Below are 22775 nucleotides of genomic sequence, written 5' to 3'. Positions count from 1 at the left end.
GGAATGCCTACTTGGCATGCAAAAGGCCCCAGGGCTGAGCCCCTGGCACTGCCAGGTAAAAGGATCTATGGTGGCATGTGACAAGAAAGACCCTTTCTCTGCCTGAGGCCCTCAAGAAATGTTGCCAGTCAAATTGGTGATACTTGGTTAGAAAGGGGATTTGTCTGATGTGGGGTAATGTCACTTCATATGTGTTCAACTGGGATGGTTTGTAGTAAATTCAACTGTTATAGCTTCAGCTTCAAAAGTAACATTAGACTGAATAGCTCAGCTACCTTGAGAGTTCTGTGACCTCAGACTTTGACTGGCCACAAATTAATCTGCCAAGCTCCTCCAGAATTAGATAACATGCCAAGAATTAAAACCAGAAGAAGAAGAAGAGAAAGTGAAAAAGACTGAGAGAGGGACTTTTCACCACACATGGAGAGACACAAGGCAGGCAAAAGGTGATACCTTTTTATTAGACCAACTTTCGTTGGCAAGAGCGTGCAAGCCATCGAGCATTTGGAAAGGTTTAGCATTTAGTCACTGGCTTTAACTAAGCACATTCGGACAGACATTGAAAAAAACTGAAAACATTTTTTTTTAAATGAAAAGGACCATATTTTTTTAAAAGAAAGAAAAAAGTAATCAAGAGCCACACAAACAAATCTGGAACGAAATCGAGAACAAAACTTCCCCAGAAAAAAACACTCAAACCCTCCGAAGTCAGCCAGTAAAGCGCATTCAGAACAAAACGAACGCAACTTTTTCCACGAAAAAACAGGGGTGAGGGGCAGGGAGAGAAGGAAGGAAGGAGGAAGGGAAATCACCCGTCACGCACAGCAGCTGGTATTTACACACGGAGGTGGGGAAGGAACTAAAAAGTGGAGGATAAAATATTATTGAAGAAGAGAGGAGGAGGAAGGGAAGGAGGAGAATAAAGAGGTGAGATGGGGAAATGTTTCCTTTAACAAATTTGGGCCCTGAATCCTGCCAAGATTCACACGACAACCTAACTTTGCTTTACTTCCAGGCTGAGCCTGCATCCCACAACAAGCCAAACTGAACATGGTCATGATCCAGCAGTCTTTTGTGGTGCAGGGTTTCTGTGACACACACTGAATCCCATTGCTCCGCTCTGTGCATATATACACTAGTGCATACACAAGGATTGTACAGAAGTTCATCTCTAAAAATCCCACAATTATTTCACCTCTCCACTTTTGAATGGATCTGTTGGTCTATTGCAAAAATGCTTACTTTCTACAGGAATTTCAACCCTGTTTAAAAAACTACTTCCTCGATCTTATTTTTTCAAAGGGGCAACAATGGTTTAAAAAAAGAGCGGGGGATATTCTTTCTCTGTATAAGGTGGATTCTTCTGCTCACACTTGGGGTTGTATCTAAGGCCAAGGATACACTGGAAATGTAAGTCTGTACCAAATGTGTTTTAAGTGCCATGCCTTCCAACTACAAAATAATTTTGTGCACTATAATCCTAGACGAGTGGTCTCCAAACTGTGCCTTTAAAGATATTTTGGGCTTCAGCTTCCAGAAGTCTCAGCCATGTTGGCTAATAGTCTGAGATTCTGAGAGCTGAAGTCCAAAATCCCTGAAAGAGCACAGTTTGGGGACCACTGTCCTAGAGGGACAAGAGATTTCTAATGCAGATTTTTCAGTTTCCTCATTAAACTACAATTCTTTCCACAGGAGGCATGGCAGTGATTTGAAACCAGTTGAAAATTATAATAATCAAAATATGTCCTAAGCAAAAGTTTGAAAGGGGAGGAAGTCTTGCATACAGAAAGCGGGACAAACCAAAACTCCAGATAGACAGAGCAATGTAAGTGGCCCTGAGAAGTTAGTGAATTAGAGAAAACAATTAGCAACATATGGGGCCATTATGGTGTTAGATGCATGTGTTAATGATTCTGAAATGACTTTTTATGCTGCTGTTATTATTGGTTAAAAAAAAAGAAAAAACACTATGAAGAAATATGGGAAATTAAAACTACTCTCATTTTTTTCTTGTTCATACTGGATGATTTTTTTCAGGACAGGCATGGCTTGGAGATAAATGAACTTAAGTTAAGAGCTTTCTTTCTGGCTAATAAAAACTCCATATGGAATTATTATATTTGTAAATTACAAATGGGCTTTGCTAAGACAGAAGGGGAGGGATTTTGTAAGCAACTCATTGGTAGGTAGATGCCCAGTGAATAAACAGATGCTTCATATGTAGCTCCCTCTTATTTCAATGAGGCATATGCCACATAACATGACAGCAGATTGCACTTCAAACCACTCAGACAAACAGGTGACAAAAGCATTTTTCTAAACAGGGCCGAATCCTGCTAGGCACTTTTGCAAAAGGCCCTGAAATTTTTAGGCTTTCCATGTCAAGTTAAGTATCCATGTAAATCTTTGTGCGATCAAGGCTCACAAGCCCTTCTGGTCCTCAAAAGCACCACATGTGAAGAGAGGGACGTGGGGGTTCAGAAAGAAAAGAAAAATCAGTTAGATAGATAGATAGATGGCTTTCTTTTTCTTTTAAAAATACTTGTTTCTTTGGACCAAGGGAGTTCTTTCAACTGTGAAGAGAAAGAAAAATTCTAGGGAGGCAGGAATGGATTATTTTCTTATTCACCAGAAAAAAATATGAAAATCGGCTATTTCAACTAAGGATTATTGGAGTGGGGGACCAAATGTAAACTCCCAGTGATTTTGGTGGGTCTGTTCTAAGTATGATTCAGCCTGGATCCCACTTGATGCACCTATTATCCATGAGTATAAGGAGTATAAAGTACATGAGTAATTTATTTCCCACCCACCCATTACTCTAAATAGAATCCTACAATAGCTGGAATTTAGGATCTACTTGGCTTGGAATGATGCCCAGGTTGTCCATATTCTTGTCCAAAATTGTTGCTAATGGTAGGAAGCAAATACTGGTCCATTTATTTTAGGAGAACAGATTATGGTGCAGTGCTTGGTATATTTACATTAGATTTGTCACTTCATTAAATAAATCTTAGCTGATTAACTACGTATATGGCTTTTAGTCCATTCATTAACCAAGGGTGCAATTCTAAGACTATTTCTTCAGTACTCAATCCCAGTGACTCTGAGGTAAATGGGTAAAGAACTGCAGCCCTACAATGGAACTCTATTAACATCTCTATTCAACAATAGGTTCCATTCTATTTAATGAAACCTATTCTTTGAGAAGTGTGTGTCAGATTTCTGCCTTAAGCAATGTGAATGTGCACAAGACGTATGTTTCTAAGGAAACCACATTGTTTCTTTGGGCTGTATCTAAACTAAGTCATGCTTAGAGTAGTCCTCTTGAAATGACTGAGAATTTAGTTAGGACTAACTTGAATCCTGTTGATTTCAGTGGATCTTCTCTAAGCATCATGAAGTCTGCATCTTACTTTTAGATGATATAGACCTTGTGTTGCAAAAAGGTATAGCCGTAGAAGAGACGCTCAAAGGAAGAAATAGATTAACTAATTAAATCAGACAGATCTAATTTATATATTTTCCAACCAACATGACAACCCCCCCACCACATGATCTGGATTTTCTGTGTCAGTCATACTCCAGTATGACCTTTTACAACATGTAATCTATCTCAGATCATGCAACTGCTTGAAAAAAGGGTGTTTCCAGATTAAGAATAGATCAGGGCTGGCTTCAATGCCAAGTATGTGCCAAGGTGTCAGGAAAGGCAAAGGTTCAGCCTCCCAAAGACAGACCCAAATCTAATTTTGAACAAGGTCAACCCAATGGTAACATATGTAAATGCTCCATTTCTGTGTGTCTTACCCATGACCTCTCTACACCTTGGATCCAACACTGTTTAAACAAGGTTCTTTATAAGATGGGGAGTGGGCATAGATGTTCTTTGGGTGAGAGTGCCAAAAACAGAGCAAAAAATTTGTAGGACAATATAGCCTATGTAATTACAGGAGGCATATTGTCAACTAGTCCATGAACTGAGAAAGTGGGGGCTGCATAGATCAGGCTGATGGAGGTTTTGTAGGGCCCCAATAGTTCCGTCAGTTCCTTTTGATAGCCAATTTCATCAAGAACTAGGGGTTGGAGAGAAACTTGAAGTCAAGTCATCACACTGCTACCATCCTGGAACCATTGTCAAAAGCAATAAGTTTGAATGGCACATTAATGTTCACAAAAATGTAGTAATTTTGATAACACATTCTCTACATCCAAAACTGAATATGGCTACTTCTTGAAGACTAGGAGTAAGGGACTGGGAACAAAAAGTCATGTTTATAAACCAGCAGTGTCAAACGTCTGTGAGTGTGTGCCTCAAAAGGACATTCTTGTGGACACAACCTGGGCCAAAATTAAGCACAGTTCTGTCCTGTTGGCTTCAGTGGGGGAGGGAAACATTTACTTAATCTCCTACTAAGATCAACAATGTTGAGTGCCTGTAGATTTAAGAGACCATGGATTCATTCTCCAGTTCATGCATCTATGGTATCCTCCTGCAATACACATCACCTTCATCTTGTAAATGGTTCTATGAGTGTCCAGGTTTTGATTTGAAAGGAGCAGAATAAAATTAATATGTCTTACAAAACCAATCATCTAGCATTTAAAAGAAACGAGGAGCCAATGGCTTCTACATGGGAATACTTTTTAAAAATGTGGAACCTCTACTCACATATGGAGCTTCTTCATCTTCATGAATTCCCTATTCATTTCAGTAAGTTCAAAAGGATCACACATTCCTTTGTGTGCATGGAAGTGGACTCCTCCACTAAAATGAACAGAGGCCCCATAGGTGCCAGACAGAAGTCAGATGAACTCCCTCGATCCAAAATCAAAAGCAACAAAGAAATTAGGAACAAAAAAGAAATGGTGAAATGTTTGTCCCTTAAAAGGTTAAGTTGCAGCATGGTTATTATGGGTGTGGAGGAGAAGAGAAAGAGAAGCCATTTTGATAACAACATTTTCTTTTCTTTCTCTCTTTTTCCCTCCACTACAGTTCATTAAATAGTATGTTTGGTGAAATGGGGAGGGAAAAGGGCTATGTAAGAGTTTGTCTCCCCTCTTTTGTTTTTTGTTTTTGAAATACTATAAAGTTCAGCAAATATATTGGAGGGGAATACAAGAGTAATGGAAAAGAAGGACATGTCAATGGGAAAAAAAGAATGATTTTTTTAAAAGGAAGGTTTTACGTTGTTGTTTCTTAGCAAATACGCCACAGACTACAATAAACCGCCTACATTGAAACAATACACAGATCAATACCCAAAATGGAAAGTCAAGGGGATTTCGACACGTTCGTAGGGTTTGTCTTATCTTTGCGTTGTTGCATTTTTTTTAAACAGTTGGTTTGTGTGTTATATTGGATATGTTTTGTAAAAAAGATCAAAAAATCTAAGTTTTCTTTGTTCTTTCTTTTCTGGAGTTTGATCTCTTATGCAGAGATGACAGGATGAAGGCTTTATAGAGAGAAAGTAAGAGAAGTATGTACGTACTTACACAGAGGGAATACAATGCTGTATGAATGTACTCTGGAGTATATACTGCACTTACTCCCCAACCAAGGTTTTCCCTGAACCCCATGGTAAACAGATATATTGAACTGAACCTAAAGATGACTTCTTGAAGAGTCCAAGGCAGTTTCATCATTTAAAATATAGTTATAAAGACAAATTCAGCTTCCCAAAACAACATGAAAATACAATCTGTTCAAATTTGATAGACCTTAAGGGCAAACATCTCCCATTAAGTGTTTCATGCATAAATGGGAGCACTCCTCCTATCATAATTTCCCAAATATATGGATCACAGATATCCACAGAAATCTTTTGGCTTGGTTGAGGGTAATCACAGTTCATAGCTTAACATGTGTGCTTTTTTGTGTGTGTATTTGACTTAATGGTGTTCAAGTGTGTGTGTGTGTGTGTGTGTGTGTGTGTGTGTGTGTGTACACATAGAAATGAGAGGCATATCAACACCAACAAATCACACTCGCATTTTCAGTTGTCACACTTACTACATATTAGTATGGTGATATTGCCTGACTACTGAATTTGCAATGGCTTCTACATAACCCAACATGATGATTCAGAATTTGATTTATTTTCTGTATCTGATCATATCTGAGGTTATGACAGCAGTAGTCAGTTTCTAACTGGGCCACCCTTCCTGCTCAGAATTACATAGAAGCAGGGAGAGAGAGTCCACTTACAAATGCACATACTGGAAACCCATTGCAAAGTAAATACACTGCCATACCAGTACATAAACATAGCTTAACTCTTTCTCTCTAGAATATAATATAGACAGACATTTCTCTTCTCTACAAGAGGGTTCTCAAACTGCCAGTTACATGTCCTCAAGTCAACAGAATCTTTCCCAAAGACGACCAGGCAAGTAAAAGCCAAGTTTAACTTGTGCTCAGTGGGTAAAAATCTGGAAAGAATTTTAGAGAATAGTGTTAACAATTCAGTTGCTAGATATCTCCCCAAAGGAGATGTAGGTAGGCCTTCAGGCTTTCTAACCCAATCAAGAGAGAGAATGGAAGGAAACACAGAGGAAACCCCTGCTCCATTGGCCAACCATTTGCAATTCCTTCACCTCACAATTGGAGAACCAGTGGTGCATACAGAGAGAAAGAGAGAGAGAAAATGTGCACACATATTTAGTCACAGTGAAAGCTAGACACAGGCATCAACAGTATCACATACACATGTAGGCATACTTATTCATGCCAAAGACACACAGCAGATGTTTGCCACACACTCTATTCTGATCAAAATTTACAGGCCTTTATGACATTTCAAAACCCTTCATGAGTGTGAGTATCATATATCTTAGTGTGGTTTCTCCAAGAGGCAAGCTTTCTGATCAGCAGATGCATGAGATTTATTTGTAAATGCAAGATATTACAAGTGGAGGATCAATGGATTGAACACTTGCATTTTACACAGTCCAAAATGTACAAAACTTACATCTGAGGGAGAAGACATGCTAATTTTTATGTTGGTGGCATTTTTTTTAAAGTTGTTGGTTCAGACATTTGATCCCCCACCTGCTATCTGAGAAAGTCTAATTCAGAACTAGAAATATTACCTGGGTCTGCTGATAGTATAAGCTCCGCTCTAAATAAATTCATCTCTCAAATAAGAATTTGGAATCCAAAGAAGCCTTCTTAGCATTTTTTTCCCGTTTGGAAAGTACTGGTAAAGTGGCAGAAAACACTACCACTTCCATTCAGTTTTTTTTTAAAGCTGTTGTGGATGACTGTATGACAGGAGTTTCAAATGAGAGGGTATAACAAAACAAATTAATGGCACATTTTTAACAAACAGTGGTAAAAAACCATTTCTTCATTCAAGATGAAGTAACCTAGATAATGGACCACCCTCTAATTTCTATTCCAGAACAATGAGTAAAAGATCAGATGGTTACTATTGCACAGTTTCCCAGATGTCTTATGATGTCTTCATAAAATTTTAACATTTTCCAACTATCTATTGTTTCTCATAATCAGGTTAGTTAGCGCAACATAGAAAAGAGGGTTTATATGAAAAAGTTCTCACCACTTAAGACTGGATTAGAATTTCCTTTAAGCAGTCCTTGAAACATTCTTGTTTGTTTTAACAGCTTTAATGCCTTTTATGGTATTACCTAATCCAGATCAAGTGATTCTGTGAACAGTTGCACAGAAAATCTGGCATAGATTAGAACTGCTGTGAAACAGGTGTCCATACTTGTTATTTTAGTGGCTTCTTAAAAAGAGAGCAGCCCATAAAGTCTTCCTATAAGCTGTGACAAAGATAATACACATGTACACACATGTGTTTCAAAATTCTTTAGGTATCAAAATTCTTTACTTTGGAGATAAAATTATTACTCACATTGCCATAAGTGGGGCAAAGATCTGCCAGCATGTGTATGTGCAAAACCAGAAACATGACACAGAAACACACACTCACACATAGGCAAACACACACTGCATACTGTCAGAAGTATACACAACCTGTGTGTTTCTATATGTACACCTATATCCCAATGAGTTCACTTGCACACAAGTACAAAAGAACACCACACTGAACTTATGTACAACATATCTATTTACAGATATGTACACACACGCACACACAAATAGTTTATAAAATCATAATCAAAGGTGACAGAAGAATTAACAGATGTAAAAATGGATAAGGGTAATGAGAGTTGTAGGGTGGGAAAAATAATCATCATGCCCCACCCCAAGGAAAAGGTGTTGGGAAGGGAAGACCTTGGTACGACACTGGACAATGTGAACCCTGGGGAACAGATTTGTCGATGGAACCTTTCAATGATGGATACTGGATTGGGGTTGGGAAACCTTAATTGTATAGGATATTGGCTGCAATGCAAGAATTGGACATCTTCCTTCTGGTAATTCATTCTCTCCTCTAGCTTGTCTAGAGCCACTCCTTGCTAAGAGTGGCCTTATACCCTTCCAGCTTTGTTTTGTTCAATTCTCTGAAGGTCTTTTGCATTGTGTCATCATCAGCTCTCTTTTCTTATTCCAATAGGGTGACACTCAATAGCTTTCATTGACTTCTCCATATTCAAAGTGTGTTGAAGCTTCAGAAAACCATGGCTGGAACCCTTGGGATTAGTTTATATCTTTACTCATTCCATTTAGAAGCCCAGGTACCAGAAGGATTTTTTTTTCTGGAAGAGGTGTTTTAAAAGGTTCACATCATTGACTAAAGGTTGGTGGAGATAATTCTGAGGAAGCCATGCACTTCCCTGACTTCTGTGCACCATCAACAAGGCTGACTGCAGGTAAAGAGGATGCATCAAATGGAGATCCCACTTTGCTTCATAGTGTGGTCATGGAAAGTGAAATAATCTTCCACTGAAGAATTCTGAACTGTGTCCCAGGCCACACTAATAAGTTGCAAGAAGGAAAATAACTAACTGTATGTTCTTGGGGGTCCAAATTGCCCAGTTGCAAAGGGGACTACCAAATGCACCCCTGCATGCTTCACTAGTCTTGCCTTGCCTTTTGTCTATCCAGGCTTCTACCAGGAGTGAGTCATTTCTATAACCTCTCGGCCTTGGGAACACAATATGTCATGCAATGACTTCTACCACAGAGAGTCAGTAGAACCATGTACCCTCAGAAGAAAAAGAATCTGTGCAAAAACACAAATAGGGGGCATTCCTTTGTATGAGGGTATTTCCTACTCTTACATACTGTACCAGAAAACCTTTTCAGATGTACAGCTGAAGTGTGCCCTACACAATCCTAAAGAAACTGAATATAAAACCATGGTCAAACTACTCTTAATTATTGTTATTATTTTAAAAAGGCTACATATTTCAGAAGAATGATTCCACAATACATCCACTCATCATATCATAAAGTACTACAACTGGGTAGCTGGTAGCCATGGGCTATTGCATGAAGAGTACTAGTACTCACTCCAGATAATTCCAGCCACTAATATTCTAGAATGTCACAACACAATCTAGTAATGAATATTCTGCTCTTTATAGAGGTGTTGTTTAAAGGAGCAATCCTAATGCTCTTTGAAAAGGGTGCATAGTTAGGGTGCTAAGGTTGCTGGCACAATTGCATCACTTATTTCCTTTTCTTGGAAGGGCTTGAGCTATTTCTCTTAACTTTACAAGGTGACTCAGTATTATATATTCTAGAATACTGCAGGACCTTTGGGAAGTGGAAGGAGCCATCACTTGTGAATACTGAACCAATATTTGGCAAGGGCTAGAAAGACTTTTTTCTTTTGATTACATTATTTTTCAGACCATCTCCTGGCCTTCAACATCATTACTCTAGTAATAGAGTATTATTACTCAAGGGCATGTGCCTTGATATACACAGGCCACTTTGAGAAGAATACCTGATGGTTTTTCTTGTGGGGGGGGGGGGCAATGATACTATAGCATGGCCAGTGTATAATTCTCCAATGATCAATCCCTTAGCACTAGCTTTTAGTTGGCAGGTACTGATTCAATGGAGAGAGACCCATGCACTGTGCATGACTGGAACTGCACATGGTGCTTTGATATGGAGATGCATTCACTCTTGCATTTAGATGTGGATGCACTGAGTGTTGGCTTCTGCAGGAGCAACACTTTGTGCATGCAGAAATAGGCTCACCGGTCTTCCCTGGATTCCTTCTTCCTAGTCAGCAGTAGAATCCTGTGTCTGTTTCCATGCATGGAAGGCAAAAGCAATGGATTGCCTCTCATTTTCCACAGGCAGTGAGAACCCATAGCAGGCTGTTCAAATAAACAACTGCTCTGAGTATCTATATGACCCTACCATGCAGCAAAGAGAACGACTAGGTCAAGGCAACTTGTGGGGTTGGAGGTAGGGGTGGGGGAGCAGAGGAAGGAGGAAAAACAACTAAAACAGTTTCTAAGGCTGTGAACCTCAGTATACTCAAAATGTAAGAGACAGTTTACAGTATAAATCCAGCAGAAGCAAGTAATAGAGCACTTTCTGGATTGTACTTATTTGGGCTTCAGACAGGAGTGATAATCATGTTTAATGCTCCTTGTATATGAAAAAAACAAACAAAACTCTGCACACTAAAAATGAGCATGTCAGGGAGTTGGCCAGGCTGAAAATTTCTCCATGACATGCTAATCTTTCTCTTTAAAAAAAAACTTTGTTTTTATGCAAGAGTATGCAAACAAATACAGTAGTATGCAAACACATTCTTTGTTCCTATCCTGAAATGGAGTAGTCCAGGAAAAGATTCTTGATTCTATGGAAAATATAAACTGGCCTTAAGAACCAGTATAAAAATGTTATTGCACAGACCCTCTCCTTATCAACTCCTTGCTGTAACATTAGCTGATAATTTTAGCATATTTGTGGTAATTCTTTGCTATGTAAACTACTGATAAAGCAGCAGCCTCTCTCTTTTTAAAAAAATCTGTTTTGAATTTCTGGGAAGAAACCCTGATCCTCTTCTCCCATCAAGTCTAGAATTCTGGAATGTTATCAGAAAATGAATGCATGCTCTAACACTGTTGGTGTTACTTGCTTTATGGATGATTTCTGGCAGTGGAACACCCAAACTGGCACCATTACCTTCTAATTCTAGATCACTCAGAGCTGAATGACATGTTCAGAAGTATCACACATGACACAGGGTCCCTTAGGGATGTACCACTTGAACAAGGAGGGAATCATATTAAAGCTTGAGCATTTATAGTAATTTTCCATGGGTAAGGAGGTGTTTTCCCATTCAACATGGAAATACTTTCAAAATGTGAGATTAACTTTTCTGTCAATGCTCAAAGATGGTACACTCTCATATTCTGTGTTAGTTCTGAGCAGGTACTGCAGCCCGAAACTAATCTTTTGGTTCTCTATGACCAAATTCAATGCAACATTATTCATCCAGTTAGTCCTGGCGCTCATGTTTTTTTTTTAAAAAAAAACATTAAATATTTCACACAAGGGGGGAAACCATGGTAAGGGAAGGAGGGACTTTGCCTGTGTCCTTGTTCTAATTAAGAGCTCCCCAACTGCTGCCATTTACAATGGTAAGAAAACTCCCATTGCACCAAATTTTCCATTCTGGGCTCCCTCTCATTGCAAATAGCAACCTACGGAGGGCATAACGATTCTGATCAGGAGTGCAGCTGGGGAAAATGATTAAATCTCCAATATCACCACAGTCCTGATTCTATTCAGCCGCTCCCTTTTGGCTATTTATATTTACCAGCCAGAGCTAACCATGGACTAATGTTGCATTTAGCTTTGTTCTAATTTGAAAGCTATAGAAGCAAAATTTGCTTGGAACTTCTTGCATTGCTTTGAACTGAATTAATGAAATCAATTACTAATTTGTTTCTATGTATAAATGCTGGAATAACAATAGTATGGCATATTGCTATCATTAATCCACTTTTTAAAAAAGTGAGTTGTGTGGCCCCAATATTAATAGATGCCAGGGTCTCAATTTCCTAATCTCAGTCTGTTTAAATCAAGAGTTTTGGACAATACAGCAGTGATACTCTTGCATCATTGATGGCTTGGCATGGACGGTTATTTTTCAAATATAAATAAACCAAATTCCCAGTAGTTGCAATATTGCTTAATAATAGCAAGTTGATACATAGCATTCCTGTACTGGTTAAGTATTTTAAATAATGCTAACACAGTCTTTTAAAAATTTGATTGTATCAATGTACCAATATTTGTTGTGTGGCTATAGTCCACATTTGATTATTGGGGAAGCCATATCAGTGGCAAATTTGTATGTGATGACCAGAGCACTGATACCATAGTATCAAACACCCTTTGATATCTGAGAGGCTGTTCCAGTTGGTCCCTTAAGCATGTCAACAGGAATGGGCAGCCCTCCTGCAAACATAGCTCTTGGACAATGGGAAAGGAAAAGCAAAATGGTGGCAGGAACACTCCACCCATAGAGGAGTGAAGAGAGAGGGAGAGGTGAGGTGAGATGAAGAGGATGCAGCAGATGAACAGATTGTGCCCTGAGTATTTGCTCTTATTTTCTCCAGGTACCTAAGAATGAAAACTTTGAAGACTCTTAATTAATTCAGTTCTTGGAAACCGTGCCCATGTTACCCAAGGAGAGTAAGCACAGGGATTTCTTATTGTCAGCTATGAAAAAGGAAATGTTAGTGCTGGCATAAGAGTGCATCAAATCCTTCCCTTTCCACAGGTCATAACTGAAAACCTATGGACTCACAACTACTGAATGCAATTAAACAGGTTCAAAAGAACTGCGTGTTAGACTGCGGCCCTCGCTAGAGCTTAATACTATAGCGTTAATACTGAAGTATTTTGCTCCTTCTGGCACACTATATCCTAGTAAGTTACAGAACAGCCTTTCGAAGTGGTGATTGCTCAGGTCATAGCTATGTCCTTTCCCAGGCAAAACAGGAAAAGAATACCATGAACCTTTTCTTCCCACAGGGTTAACTGTTGATATGAAAGGGGAAATCTGTGGGGTGGGCAGGAATCACACATTTTGGACCATGTTGCAGTGGGAGGGGGAGGTGCAGTTACAAGACACCTGGTTGAGGCCCAGAATATTGGAACATTCTGGGTGGAACCCTGGCATCCAGCAAATGAATAAAAATGGATGAAGAGATGATGCTGAACAACAAACTTAGATTTGCTGACCCAATAAAGTTGTTTTATCTATAGGTAGCTGGAACATGTGCTGTTATATCCACTGCATGTACAATTTTTAAATTATTATTATTATATTATTATTATTTTTTGCTTTAATTTACAACCCAAGCGTGCCCCCAATGGAGGAGGCCAGTACTATACCAAGAACCACACAACAAATTATAATCATAATTTTCTTCTACATTACCCAAGAAAATCCATGGAGCAATTCAAACAGAGAGAGAGAAAAAGAGAGAGAAATAAAAAAAGAGAGAGAGGGAGGGGAAAGGAAAAGACAAACAAGCATTAGCAACAAGGTGTTGTTTGCGAAACCTTGGGTAAGACATAAGGAGGCTTAAACTGGACCTTCTAAAGACTGTCACTATGTTTGTCTAGGCAGCCAATCAAAATGTTACAGATTGCATTCACATGTAATGCTGAGTCAGAGCTTAGAAAAACTACTTCTATGGACTATAATTCCCAGAATTGATTGGAGAATTCTGGGAGCTGTAATCCAAACAAGAACTCTTTCAAGCTCTGCACTGAAACATCGTTTAGCACCAGACTCAGTAATTTGGTGCTCTTCAGATAGCTGGGTAGGGGGCTGTGGAAGCCATTATCCAGCACAATCTCTGTTCCAAGCAATGTTCTAAACCTTCATCCACCCTCTTGGATGATGAAAGGAGTTATGAACCTACACTTCTGGAGGGCTTCAGGCTGAGGAAGGCTGGCTCTGTACTACACACATAAACAGAAAGGAGTCTGTTCAAAGCTTTAGCACAGATGCCCCACCTTCCTGGAGCACCAGAAGGAGAAATTAAAGCAGAACCCACTTTCACTTGAGGAAATTTCTGGCTTCCTGTGATGTCTAAACCAGAAATCATGGTTTCTTTTTAAATAAAATCTCTTTTATACTGTACATGATTTTTTTTTACTGTTGTAGTTATTTTAAATAATGTTTTACTTAACTATATTTTCTATTTTAGAGTTTTACTTTTTGAACTGCCTTGGAAAAGCCTTGTCTCAAAAAGAAGTTTTTTTAAAAATTGAAATAAAGAAACTGAACAAACTAAAATAAATTCTAATCAATTGCTAGGCAAGCCAACAACAAACCTTGGGTTGTTTTTGTTATCCTGTTTAACAAACCATTAATTTTATTTATTGTATTTTACAAGGGCCTATTAACAAAAGTTCTCTGGATGGTGTACAATACATGAAAAAATATAAACCATATATATAAGATGGCATATAACTAGAACACTGATTAGCTAGAACATTTTATGTAAGACGGGATGGGCAACTTCAGAAGTTTGTCAACTAGTTCCTCCCCCAGCCCACCAGGGTCACAGCATCCCACCTAATGATAAAGGTGGGAATTACACTTTCAGTTTCAACATTCCTCCCCACCTCCTTTTTCTCGTTTAAAAGGCATAGGCATGAAAAGCAATGTAATTTGTGTGCAAACTGCACACCCTAGCCCTCCATTCTCATTTTTTAAAAATGCAAAACTGGGGTGCTGTATGCCTGGAAGATGAAAAAACCTAAATACAGCCAAATGGCTGCATGTTGTCCATTCTTGATATAAGGCCTGAAGAAGTAAGTCCCAAATTAACTGAATAGGACTTAATCCAGATACAGTATTACAGCATCAATTTAAGCCCTCTCTGACCATACCTTGTTCCCTTCCTTTCTCTTCCCCATGCCCACCCTTCTGCTTCTATTTCTTGTTTTATTTTCAAGACCTACCTTGTCTTCAGATTCTGGAGGTTTAGTTTTTCTAACTACAAGGGGTTTATTTCTTTCCTCAGTTTTCTGGGGTGAACCTGGTCTTCTCCAGGGCAGCACAAACATCTTAATCCTAGCAAATTCCTGGCTGCCTTTAGACCATTGGACCCTTCTCCTTGTGCTCTAGGCGGCCTCTTACTTACCCTCCGAGCCTTGCTCTGGTATTTTACAGCTTTCTTGGTGTCAGAGACGGCTCTTTCCACGTAGTCAACAGAGTGTTCAACATTGTATTCAATGCGGTCAATCATCTCACCCTGAAAAGTAAGGAGAAGAAATATTACTAAGGCATAACGTTGAAAACATCAACACAGATGACTTAAAATACATCCTCCCATCAGTTACCACGCTGACAAAAATCCACTGAGTAAGGCTGAACATTCAGACAGGCCAGAACACCATTCATGAAGCATCAGGGCTGAATTCTCAGCTCTGTTTGGATCTAGCCATCTGTCCAAACACTTCCCTGGCTCAAAGGTTTTAATTTGCAACCATAACATCTGTGGCTCTTAAGTATACCACAAAAAAGAATGCCAGAGGACAACCAAGGTCTGAGAGCTTTTTTACAAAAAACTATCAGAGCTCAAATGCTGACCATGTGAGCATGTACAATCCATCTCTCTCTCTCTTTCACATAAACCTCCACTCGTCTAAGATTAGAAAGCACAGCTTCTCCAAAGAGAGAATGGGCACAGTAGAGTTCTAGAAATTCTCATTTAAGAAACCAAGTATTGCAGACAGCCATGGATCTGAATCACAATGCCATCTACTGGTAAACCAAATCACCAGGAACTTTTTTGCACTGGCTTCAACCAAGACTGGATGAGTGGAAGATGACAGCAACCTCTAATGGAACAACATATACATATGCGTGCATGTCTTTATTTATAGGATCTACAACAAAAAGTTGCAGCACACTCTGATTCAGAACACTCCTATCACATTCTAACAACACTCCATTCCAGCAACACCCCTACAATTGTTAATCGGCCTTCTGTGGCACAGCACATTCTTAAACTTCTTCAGGATTCTCACGTCAGCCCTCACCTCCAAATATATTCTGAACTTCCACAAATCTTGGGTGTCCACCATGCCTACTGATACCTCCAGATTGTGCATGGATGGCTCTGTTTTCACTATATAAGGACTGGCATGTGGAGTTCACTGTAAAGTATCTCTGACTGGGTGACAGATCAATTAATGAAACATATTCCTCGCCCTTCAATGAGTAACTGAGATTTCTGTGGTAGCTTACAAAAGAGTATTTTTAAAAATTACAAAAATACAAACAAAAAACAACAAATTAACAACAGTACAACATGAGATAAACTTCAGATCAATAAAACCTCACAGCAGCTTAAAAGAATTAAGATTTTTTTTAAAGTGAGTAATACTTAAAAGATTAGGAAAATATATATTTTTAAAAAATTGCCTGGTGCTGAACTGATAGAAAAGAAAATACCGGGCAATCCTCCTTGATGAAGGATAGATTCCATAGGTGGGGAATCACTATTGAAAATGCTCTCTTCTAGATTGCTGGCCACCTGCTTTCAAATGATGGTGACATGTGGAGAAGAGTCAGAATGCAGATCTCATAGAACAGAGAAAACAGTTCAGTGGATATTTCAGTCCAATCCCCTGGTCTCCTGTTAACAGTCTATCAGCTGCACTCTGGCACTTCCACAACCTCTTTAAAGACAACCCCATGCTGAGTATCCAGCCAGTGACTGCCTGCCTGCCTTCTCTGCTGTTCATACCTGGCTCTCCACCAGCATAGCCATGTCCACAAACATGTCATGCAGCTCCCGGATGCTGGTTTCCAGTTTGATGATCTCATTGTGCCGGGTTTCAATCTCGTTCAGGGCCTGCTTTGTCATCTGTGAGTCCATTTTGATCTGATGAGGACAGAAAGAGAGAATTTCAAAACTGAGAAAAATCAGATAGAACTGGATATAACTTACACACCTGTGGCATGTGGCGTGTTGAAAACTACAACTTTAAGGGGGAAATGTTGGGAAGTTTCTAGTCCTAATAATAATAATAATAGAGTTTATTTATATTTCCCGCCTCTCCAAAGATTGAAGCTGGATTACAACAATAAAAAAATACAAGGAAATAGAAATGGTACAAAATATAATAAAACACTAATATTGAATTTACCAATTCCTATTAGTACTCTAAAATCAATTTGTCACTGGTCAATGATCACAGTCAAGAGTGGGATACAGCGTGCCCGCGCCATACGCGGGTGCGCCTTACGCAGCCTTGAGCATACGCGCTCAAGCCGCGGGGCGCACGCAGGGCAGAAGGGGCGGCGCGTCCCATTCAATTGAATGGGCGCATGCGCCCGTTGCGCCCCGTTGCGCGCCCGCACCGCCACGCACGAGCCCCATTGTTTCCAATGGGGCTCGAGCATAGGTGGAATTTGCCTTACGCGGAGGGATCCGGAACGGATCCCCCACGTAAGGCGAGGACGGACTGTATTATCATCAACTTCTATATAGAATCTAATAGATAACCCCACCAGAAGAGATCCATTTTGAGTGCCTTCTAGAAGGTCTCTAAGGTAGTAATGTAACGGAACTCTTCCGGTAGGCTATTCCATAATTTTGGGATCGCTGCTATAAATGCCCTGTGGGAAGTTGTCATTAACCTGGTACTATGGTACTCCAGTAAATACTTTCCTGATGTTCTGAGAGTGCGGGGCGGATTGTGTAGGGAGAGGCGCCCCCGCAAGTAACTTGGGCCCGAGCCATGTAGGGCTTTAAAGGTAATGACCAATGCCTTGTATTGCACCTGGAAGGTAATTGGCAGCCAGTGAAGAGATTTAATACTGGTGTTATATGGTCAAACCTAGATGTGCTGGTGACCAATCTGGCTGCTGCATTTCGAACCAATTGAAGCTTTCAGACTTGGTACAAGGGTAGCCCCAAGTAGAGTGTGTTACAGAAATCTAAACGAGAGATTACCAGTGCAAGTACCAGTGCTTCAAGGTCCTTTCAGTTCAGGTAGGGACGCAGTTGGCATATCAACCGAAGCTAATACCAAGCACTCCTGGCCGTCGCATCTATATGAGATGACAACTGCAGAGATGGATCAAAGAGTACTCCCAAACTGTGAACCTCGTCCTTTAGGAGAAGTGTGACCCCATCCAGGACTGGCTGACAAATCTCCATGCCCGGACTTAGGGTACCTATCACGAGTACCTCTGTTTTCTCTGGATTCAGCCTGAGTTTGTTTTCCCTCATCCAGTCCATTACTGACCCAAGGCAGGCATCTAGAGGAAAGATGCCATCCTTAGTCATTGCAGCAGTCGGAGACATAGAGAAATAGATTTTGGTGTCATCAGCGTATTGATAACACCGTGCCCCATGTCTCCAGATGATCTCTCCCAGCGGCTTCATGTAAATGTTGAACAGCACTGGTGACAGTCTCGCGCCTTGAGGGATACCCAATATGAACTCCCTCTTGGACGAATAACTGTCGCCAAGTGACACCATGCCCAAGAGGTAGGACCCGAACCACTGCAAAACAGTGCCTCCAATACCTAACTTATGATTCAGGAGCAAAACATTAAAGTAAGTGGGCATTGCCCTGGATGTTTTGGTAAAGGAGCGGGCTTCCTAATAAAAGTCAGGAGGTGGCATTTCAATGTCCAGCTTTTCCTGCCTGTCATTCCTTCTCTCCCTTTGCCTCTAGTTAGTGTACTTGCCCACTAATTCCAAGGTTGGTCCATTTGCTTTAGGGTACACCAGATCAGTTTCTTTCAGAACATTTTTATGCTGTTCCCACCACTATATTTTCTTGACCTCTAAAACACAGTAGAACCATGTGTAAAATGCTCAGGAGCTGGACATAATTTACAAGCCACATTGGAGTGGGCTTTCCAATGAGATAAGCCCACCAAATAGTTACAGAAGGGAGGCAACCATAGCTCAGATACATACATCATCAGTAAAAATTGCCAATTTCCCACTCTCCAGCATGTCTTCTAATTCCTCATTGGTTGTTGTCCTGCCAGCTGCAAGAAAATAAGATCAGAGCCATGAGGAACTGCAACACCTTCCCCTCCAATGTTTACAGATGAAATGCAAAGGCAAGCAAACATACTTATCTCCAGCTGTCTCTGGATACGGTCCTTGCATCGGTCTCGATATTTGGACTGGGTTGTGTTGTATTCTGTCATCACCTCCACAAACTTGCGGGAGAGGGTTGAGTGCTAGCCAATGAAATGGGAAGAAAGTCAGGTAGGAGGAGAATGGCAGAGAGAGGGAAGAGAATCTACTCTATTCCCTCTTGTTTCAATGCAAGTCCCAGTCACATTGATTACAGATCTGAAAGGAAATGAGGAGGGGAGAGTGGAATTCCCAAGCAAATTCTTTAAATTCAAATATGTGCCAAAATGCACAATCAAAACTGCAGATCAACAGCCCCTAATCAGAATTGCTGTTGTCTATTTATAATATTCTCAGTTACAAAAGGTTTTGCATTTTTACAGCTTCTAAGGTAGGAGAGTTAACTGGGCATAAGAATGCATCAGATGTAACACCAAGCATATGTAGTAGTGAACTCAAAACTGGGCAGCCAAAAATCCATGTGAGAGAGGGAAAAGTGATATTGCTTGAGCAGAGAAGGGTTTGAATTAGGACTAGGGCTTCACTGTTTAGGAGACTGATTCCTTTGAGCAGTTTTTTTTAATTACCAAAAATGTTCTCAATTAGCTGAACAGCAGATTTTTAAGATGATAATATAACTAACAGTAATCAACATTTTAAGAGGCGTTTATTTCCCCACGGAAAAGAAGGGGGAAAGCCTCTTCCAAAGTGATGCATGTTATGACACATGACCACCTAAGCAAAAATGGGCAAAGGGTTATTCGACTTTAGAACAATTTTTCTCATATGCAAGTGCCATCTTAGAAGCATCCTTCCAAGTATTGAAAGGGAGACAAAAAATGCCTCAGATAATGCATGCATTATCTAAAAACAAGGACAATAGGCTGTTTTCTTTAGTTATTGGGGATTTACCTAGTTTGCATGCATGTAGATATAATCAATGGCAGCTGATTATATCAGCTGAGCCAAGAGAAAAGATGTCTGCCTAGCTAATGGGAAAGAATATCAAAGACATATTATTTCATTCTTGTACTAAACTCTTCTTTCTAGGGGTGCTCCTGTCCTCAATTTCTATTCAGTTGATGGCATTCTGCAGTTGGTGTATTATATCAATGTTTTGTAAACCATCTGCCTTTAAGTCAGAACTTGGTTTAAAGGATGACACATAAACACATAAATCATGTTAATAAATCCAAGTTGGTTCATATTAGTTCCAGATGACAGAAGCTACAGGAAAAGGCCATTTTTAAATAATGAAGAAGAGGAGATAAAGATAAAAAAGGTAGAAGAAATTTAATCAACTTACATCTAATGCCTTACCTGCGTTTTCCGGATCCGCAGATCAGCTGAAGATCGGTTCTGAACCTCTTCTTGCTCAATTCCTTGCTCAATTGCTGAAGAGGTGAAAAGAGTCAACAGTTTAGAACTGCAGCATGAACCAAAAGCCATCCAGATTAGAACCTAGAATTTTTGCATTGGGATGGGAATAGTGTGACTCTTCAGTTTGGCTGCAGCTTCCAACATTCTTCACCATTGCTTATAAGGGCTAGGACTTCTTGAAGTCAGAGTTCACCAACATCTGGAGAGCCACATTATTCTCATCTCTGTTTAGTTTACTCCTCTATTAAAATAATGCTAGAATATTCTTCCTGGCTTCAGAATACCAGAGTATATCCAGGTTTGGTTCACCCTAACTTCATAAAGTCCATAATACTTTCAAGATCAGGCTTGTGCTTTGCTGGAGCGACAGTTAGCTTTGATCATGCCTGCTGAATCTACAGCTAGACAAAGGGTACTCAGATGAGAAAGTTCAGCTCCTACAGCAGTCGAAGGTGGTGTGTAGGCAAGAAGAAATAAGGACCAATTTTTGACGGGGTAAAGTTGAATGTCTACATATGTGATGTGGGAGTGGTATAAAATTCATTGATGTTCAAAAAAAGATAATGCATGAATTAAGAGGAGCTACCATATACACACACATCCTATGTGTTTAGCTGTAATATCCCTCTTCCAGGAACTTTTAGGTGAGGTATGAATATGCCTCCCCCCAACAGCTGCTATGAGAAGCTGTGAGTGGCAATGGGTTTCACATCCCACCCTGCAAATCTATTCCCCCCTCCCAAATATTAGCTGAGACAGCTTCTATCCTATTTTGCAGCCTGCCTATGAATGTGCAGAAGCCTAAGCATTTGCACCTCTACATACAACCACCATAAGTCTGTTTAAAACAAACAAAAAACTTTCTGGGGTTATAAAGCTCTGATCTTTGTCCAAATAAGTAAATTTAAACATAATTTTCAAAGTATGAATGATTTACTTTATTTCCCTTCATTTTGCTCCTGAGACTCATGAGGCTTACCCTAAGGGTCACTGGAATCCTTGCCATAAAGTTATGTGGTGTAGCAGCTAAGATAATATGTTGTGATGACAACAGTTGGTTCAATATTTTTTCTCTCATGGCTTTTGTAAGCACTACTATAATGTAAGTGAAAGCTTTGGGGACCAAAAACACTAAATATAGGATGAAGAGGAGGATGAAAAGCAGCAAGTACAATCTACATGGCTGCAACTCCAGCTCTTACCTTTCAACTTGGAGCGCACCTTGTTGGCAGTCTTCTTGATATCAGCTGTGAGGTCCTCCAGTTCCTGCTTGGTCTCTGAAAGGAGAATAGTAAAATAGGATACTTGACACCCACCCTGAGAGATGGATGAGACATGGGATATATTCCTTACTCTTACCACAGTGAGAAAGCACTGCATTGGGTCTGTATGCATCTCTGACAGAGGGTGGATGCAAGCCCATGGGATAAGGGTTCAGCTATGGGGGAAACCCCTATTTCAGTGGTAGAACACATGCTTTACATGCAGAAGATCCCAGATTTGAACCTTGAAATCTCCAGGCAAGACTGAAAGAAACCTGAGTCTGAAAGACTGGACAGCCACTGCTAGACAGAACTGGCAGTATTGAGCTAGACAGACCAGTGTTTTGAGCTGGTATCAGGCAGCTCCCTATGTTACTCTGACAGTGCCTCTGACCATCAGGCTGGGGGTGGGTTGGTCTGTGTTTTTACTTACTTTCATCTGGGTTGGGGGCAGCTAAGATGGCACTGTGCTGCTTCTTCACCAGCTCCACATCTTCTGAGAGCTTCTCAATGCAGCCACGGATCTCCTCCACCTGGGCATGAACACAAAAAGGCAGGCACTGCATCTTACACAGCATTTGGAGACACCAGTTTGAATGCAACCCAGTAAAGAAATGACTTGCTGATCCTGAGTTGCCACAATCAATATGGAACAGCATCCCCTTCGGAGTGCCTTTGTGAGCATCTCCTCTGACTCTCATTTACATGTTCACATGAAATAATTTGTTCAATAAAGTACCTTAGTCCCCAGTTGAAATAGCCTCTCCCATTTGGGAAGAAATGCCATCAATTAAAGCAAGTGATAGTAAATATCTTGATCTTCAGGGCCACATACCCTCGTCCTGGAGCTGAGTGCCAGTGCTGTATACAGTTAAACAAGATACACATTCCTCCTGCATGTGCTCTCTCTTTTTTGCACACACATACAAAGCCATATACACCCCCCTTGCATCAGAGCTAGTAAAAGTTACTTTTTGGGACTATAATTCCTGTCCCTTTTGGTTGAGGAATTCTGAGAGAGAAAAAACTTTTCTAAGCTCTGACTCTGGCTGGAGCATCTGGTGATGTTGAAAGGCTCCCCAAATACTT

The 22775-nt window shown here is 40.1% G+C and overlaps 1 protein-coding gene across 1 annotated transcript in view; it reads right to left on the bottom strand.

Annotated features, from left to right (window-relative positions):
• Positions 1–442: 442 nt before the first annotated feature.
• The window catches only part of LOC149303862 (syntaxin-1B-like), a 74508-nt gene continuing 52175 nt past the window's right edge, over positions 443–22775 (bottom strand). The window contains exons 3-10 of the mRNA XM_089480996.1: positions 22120–22219; positions 21627–21701; positions 20365–20438; positions 19040–19148; positions 18877–18950; positions 16687–16824; positions 15076–15186; positions 443–13346 (exon numbers count right to left, since the gene is read on the bottom strand). Coding sequence (XP_089337122.1) covers positions 13266–13346; positions 15076–15186; positions 16687–16824; positions 18877–18950; positions 19040–19148; positions 20365–20438; positions 21627–21701; positions 22120–22219 — 762 coding nt within the window. The 3' untranslated portion in view covers positions 443–13265. The remainder of the gene's footprint in view (positions 13347–15075; positions 15187–16686; positions 16825–18876; positions 18951–19039; positions 19149–20364; positions 20439–21626; positions 21702–22119; positions 22220–22775) is intronic.

This window comes from Sceloporus occidentalis, unplaced genomic scaffold (assembly GCF_023333645.1).
Source record: "Sceloporus occidentalis isolate IW3139 unplaced genomic scaffold, rSceOcc1.0.p SCAF_14, whole genome shotgun sequence".
In the NCBI taxonomy this organism is placed as follows: Eukaryota; Metazoa; Chordata; class Lepidosauria; order Squamata; family Phrynosomatidae; genus Sceloporus; species Sceloporus occidentalis.
Note: the sequence above shows the minus strand (reverse complement) of the source record. Positions and strands in the feature narration are given on the sequence as shown.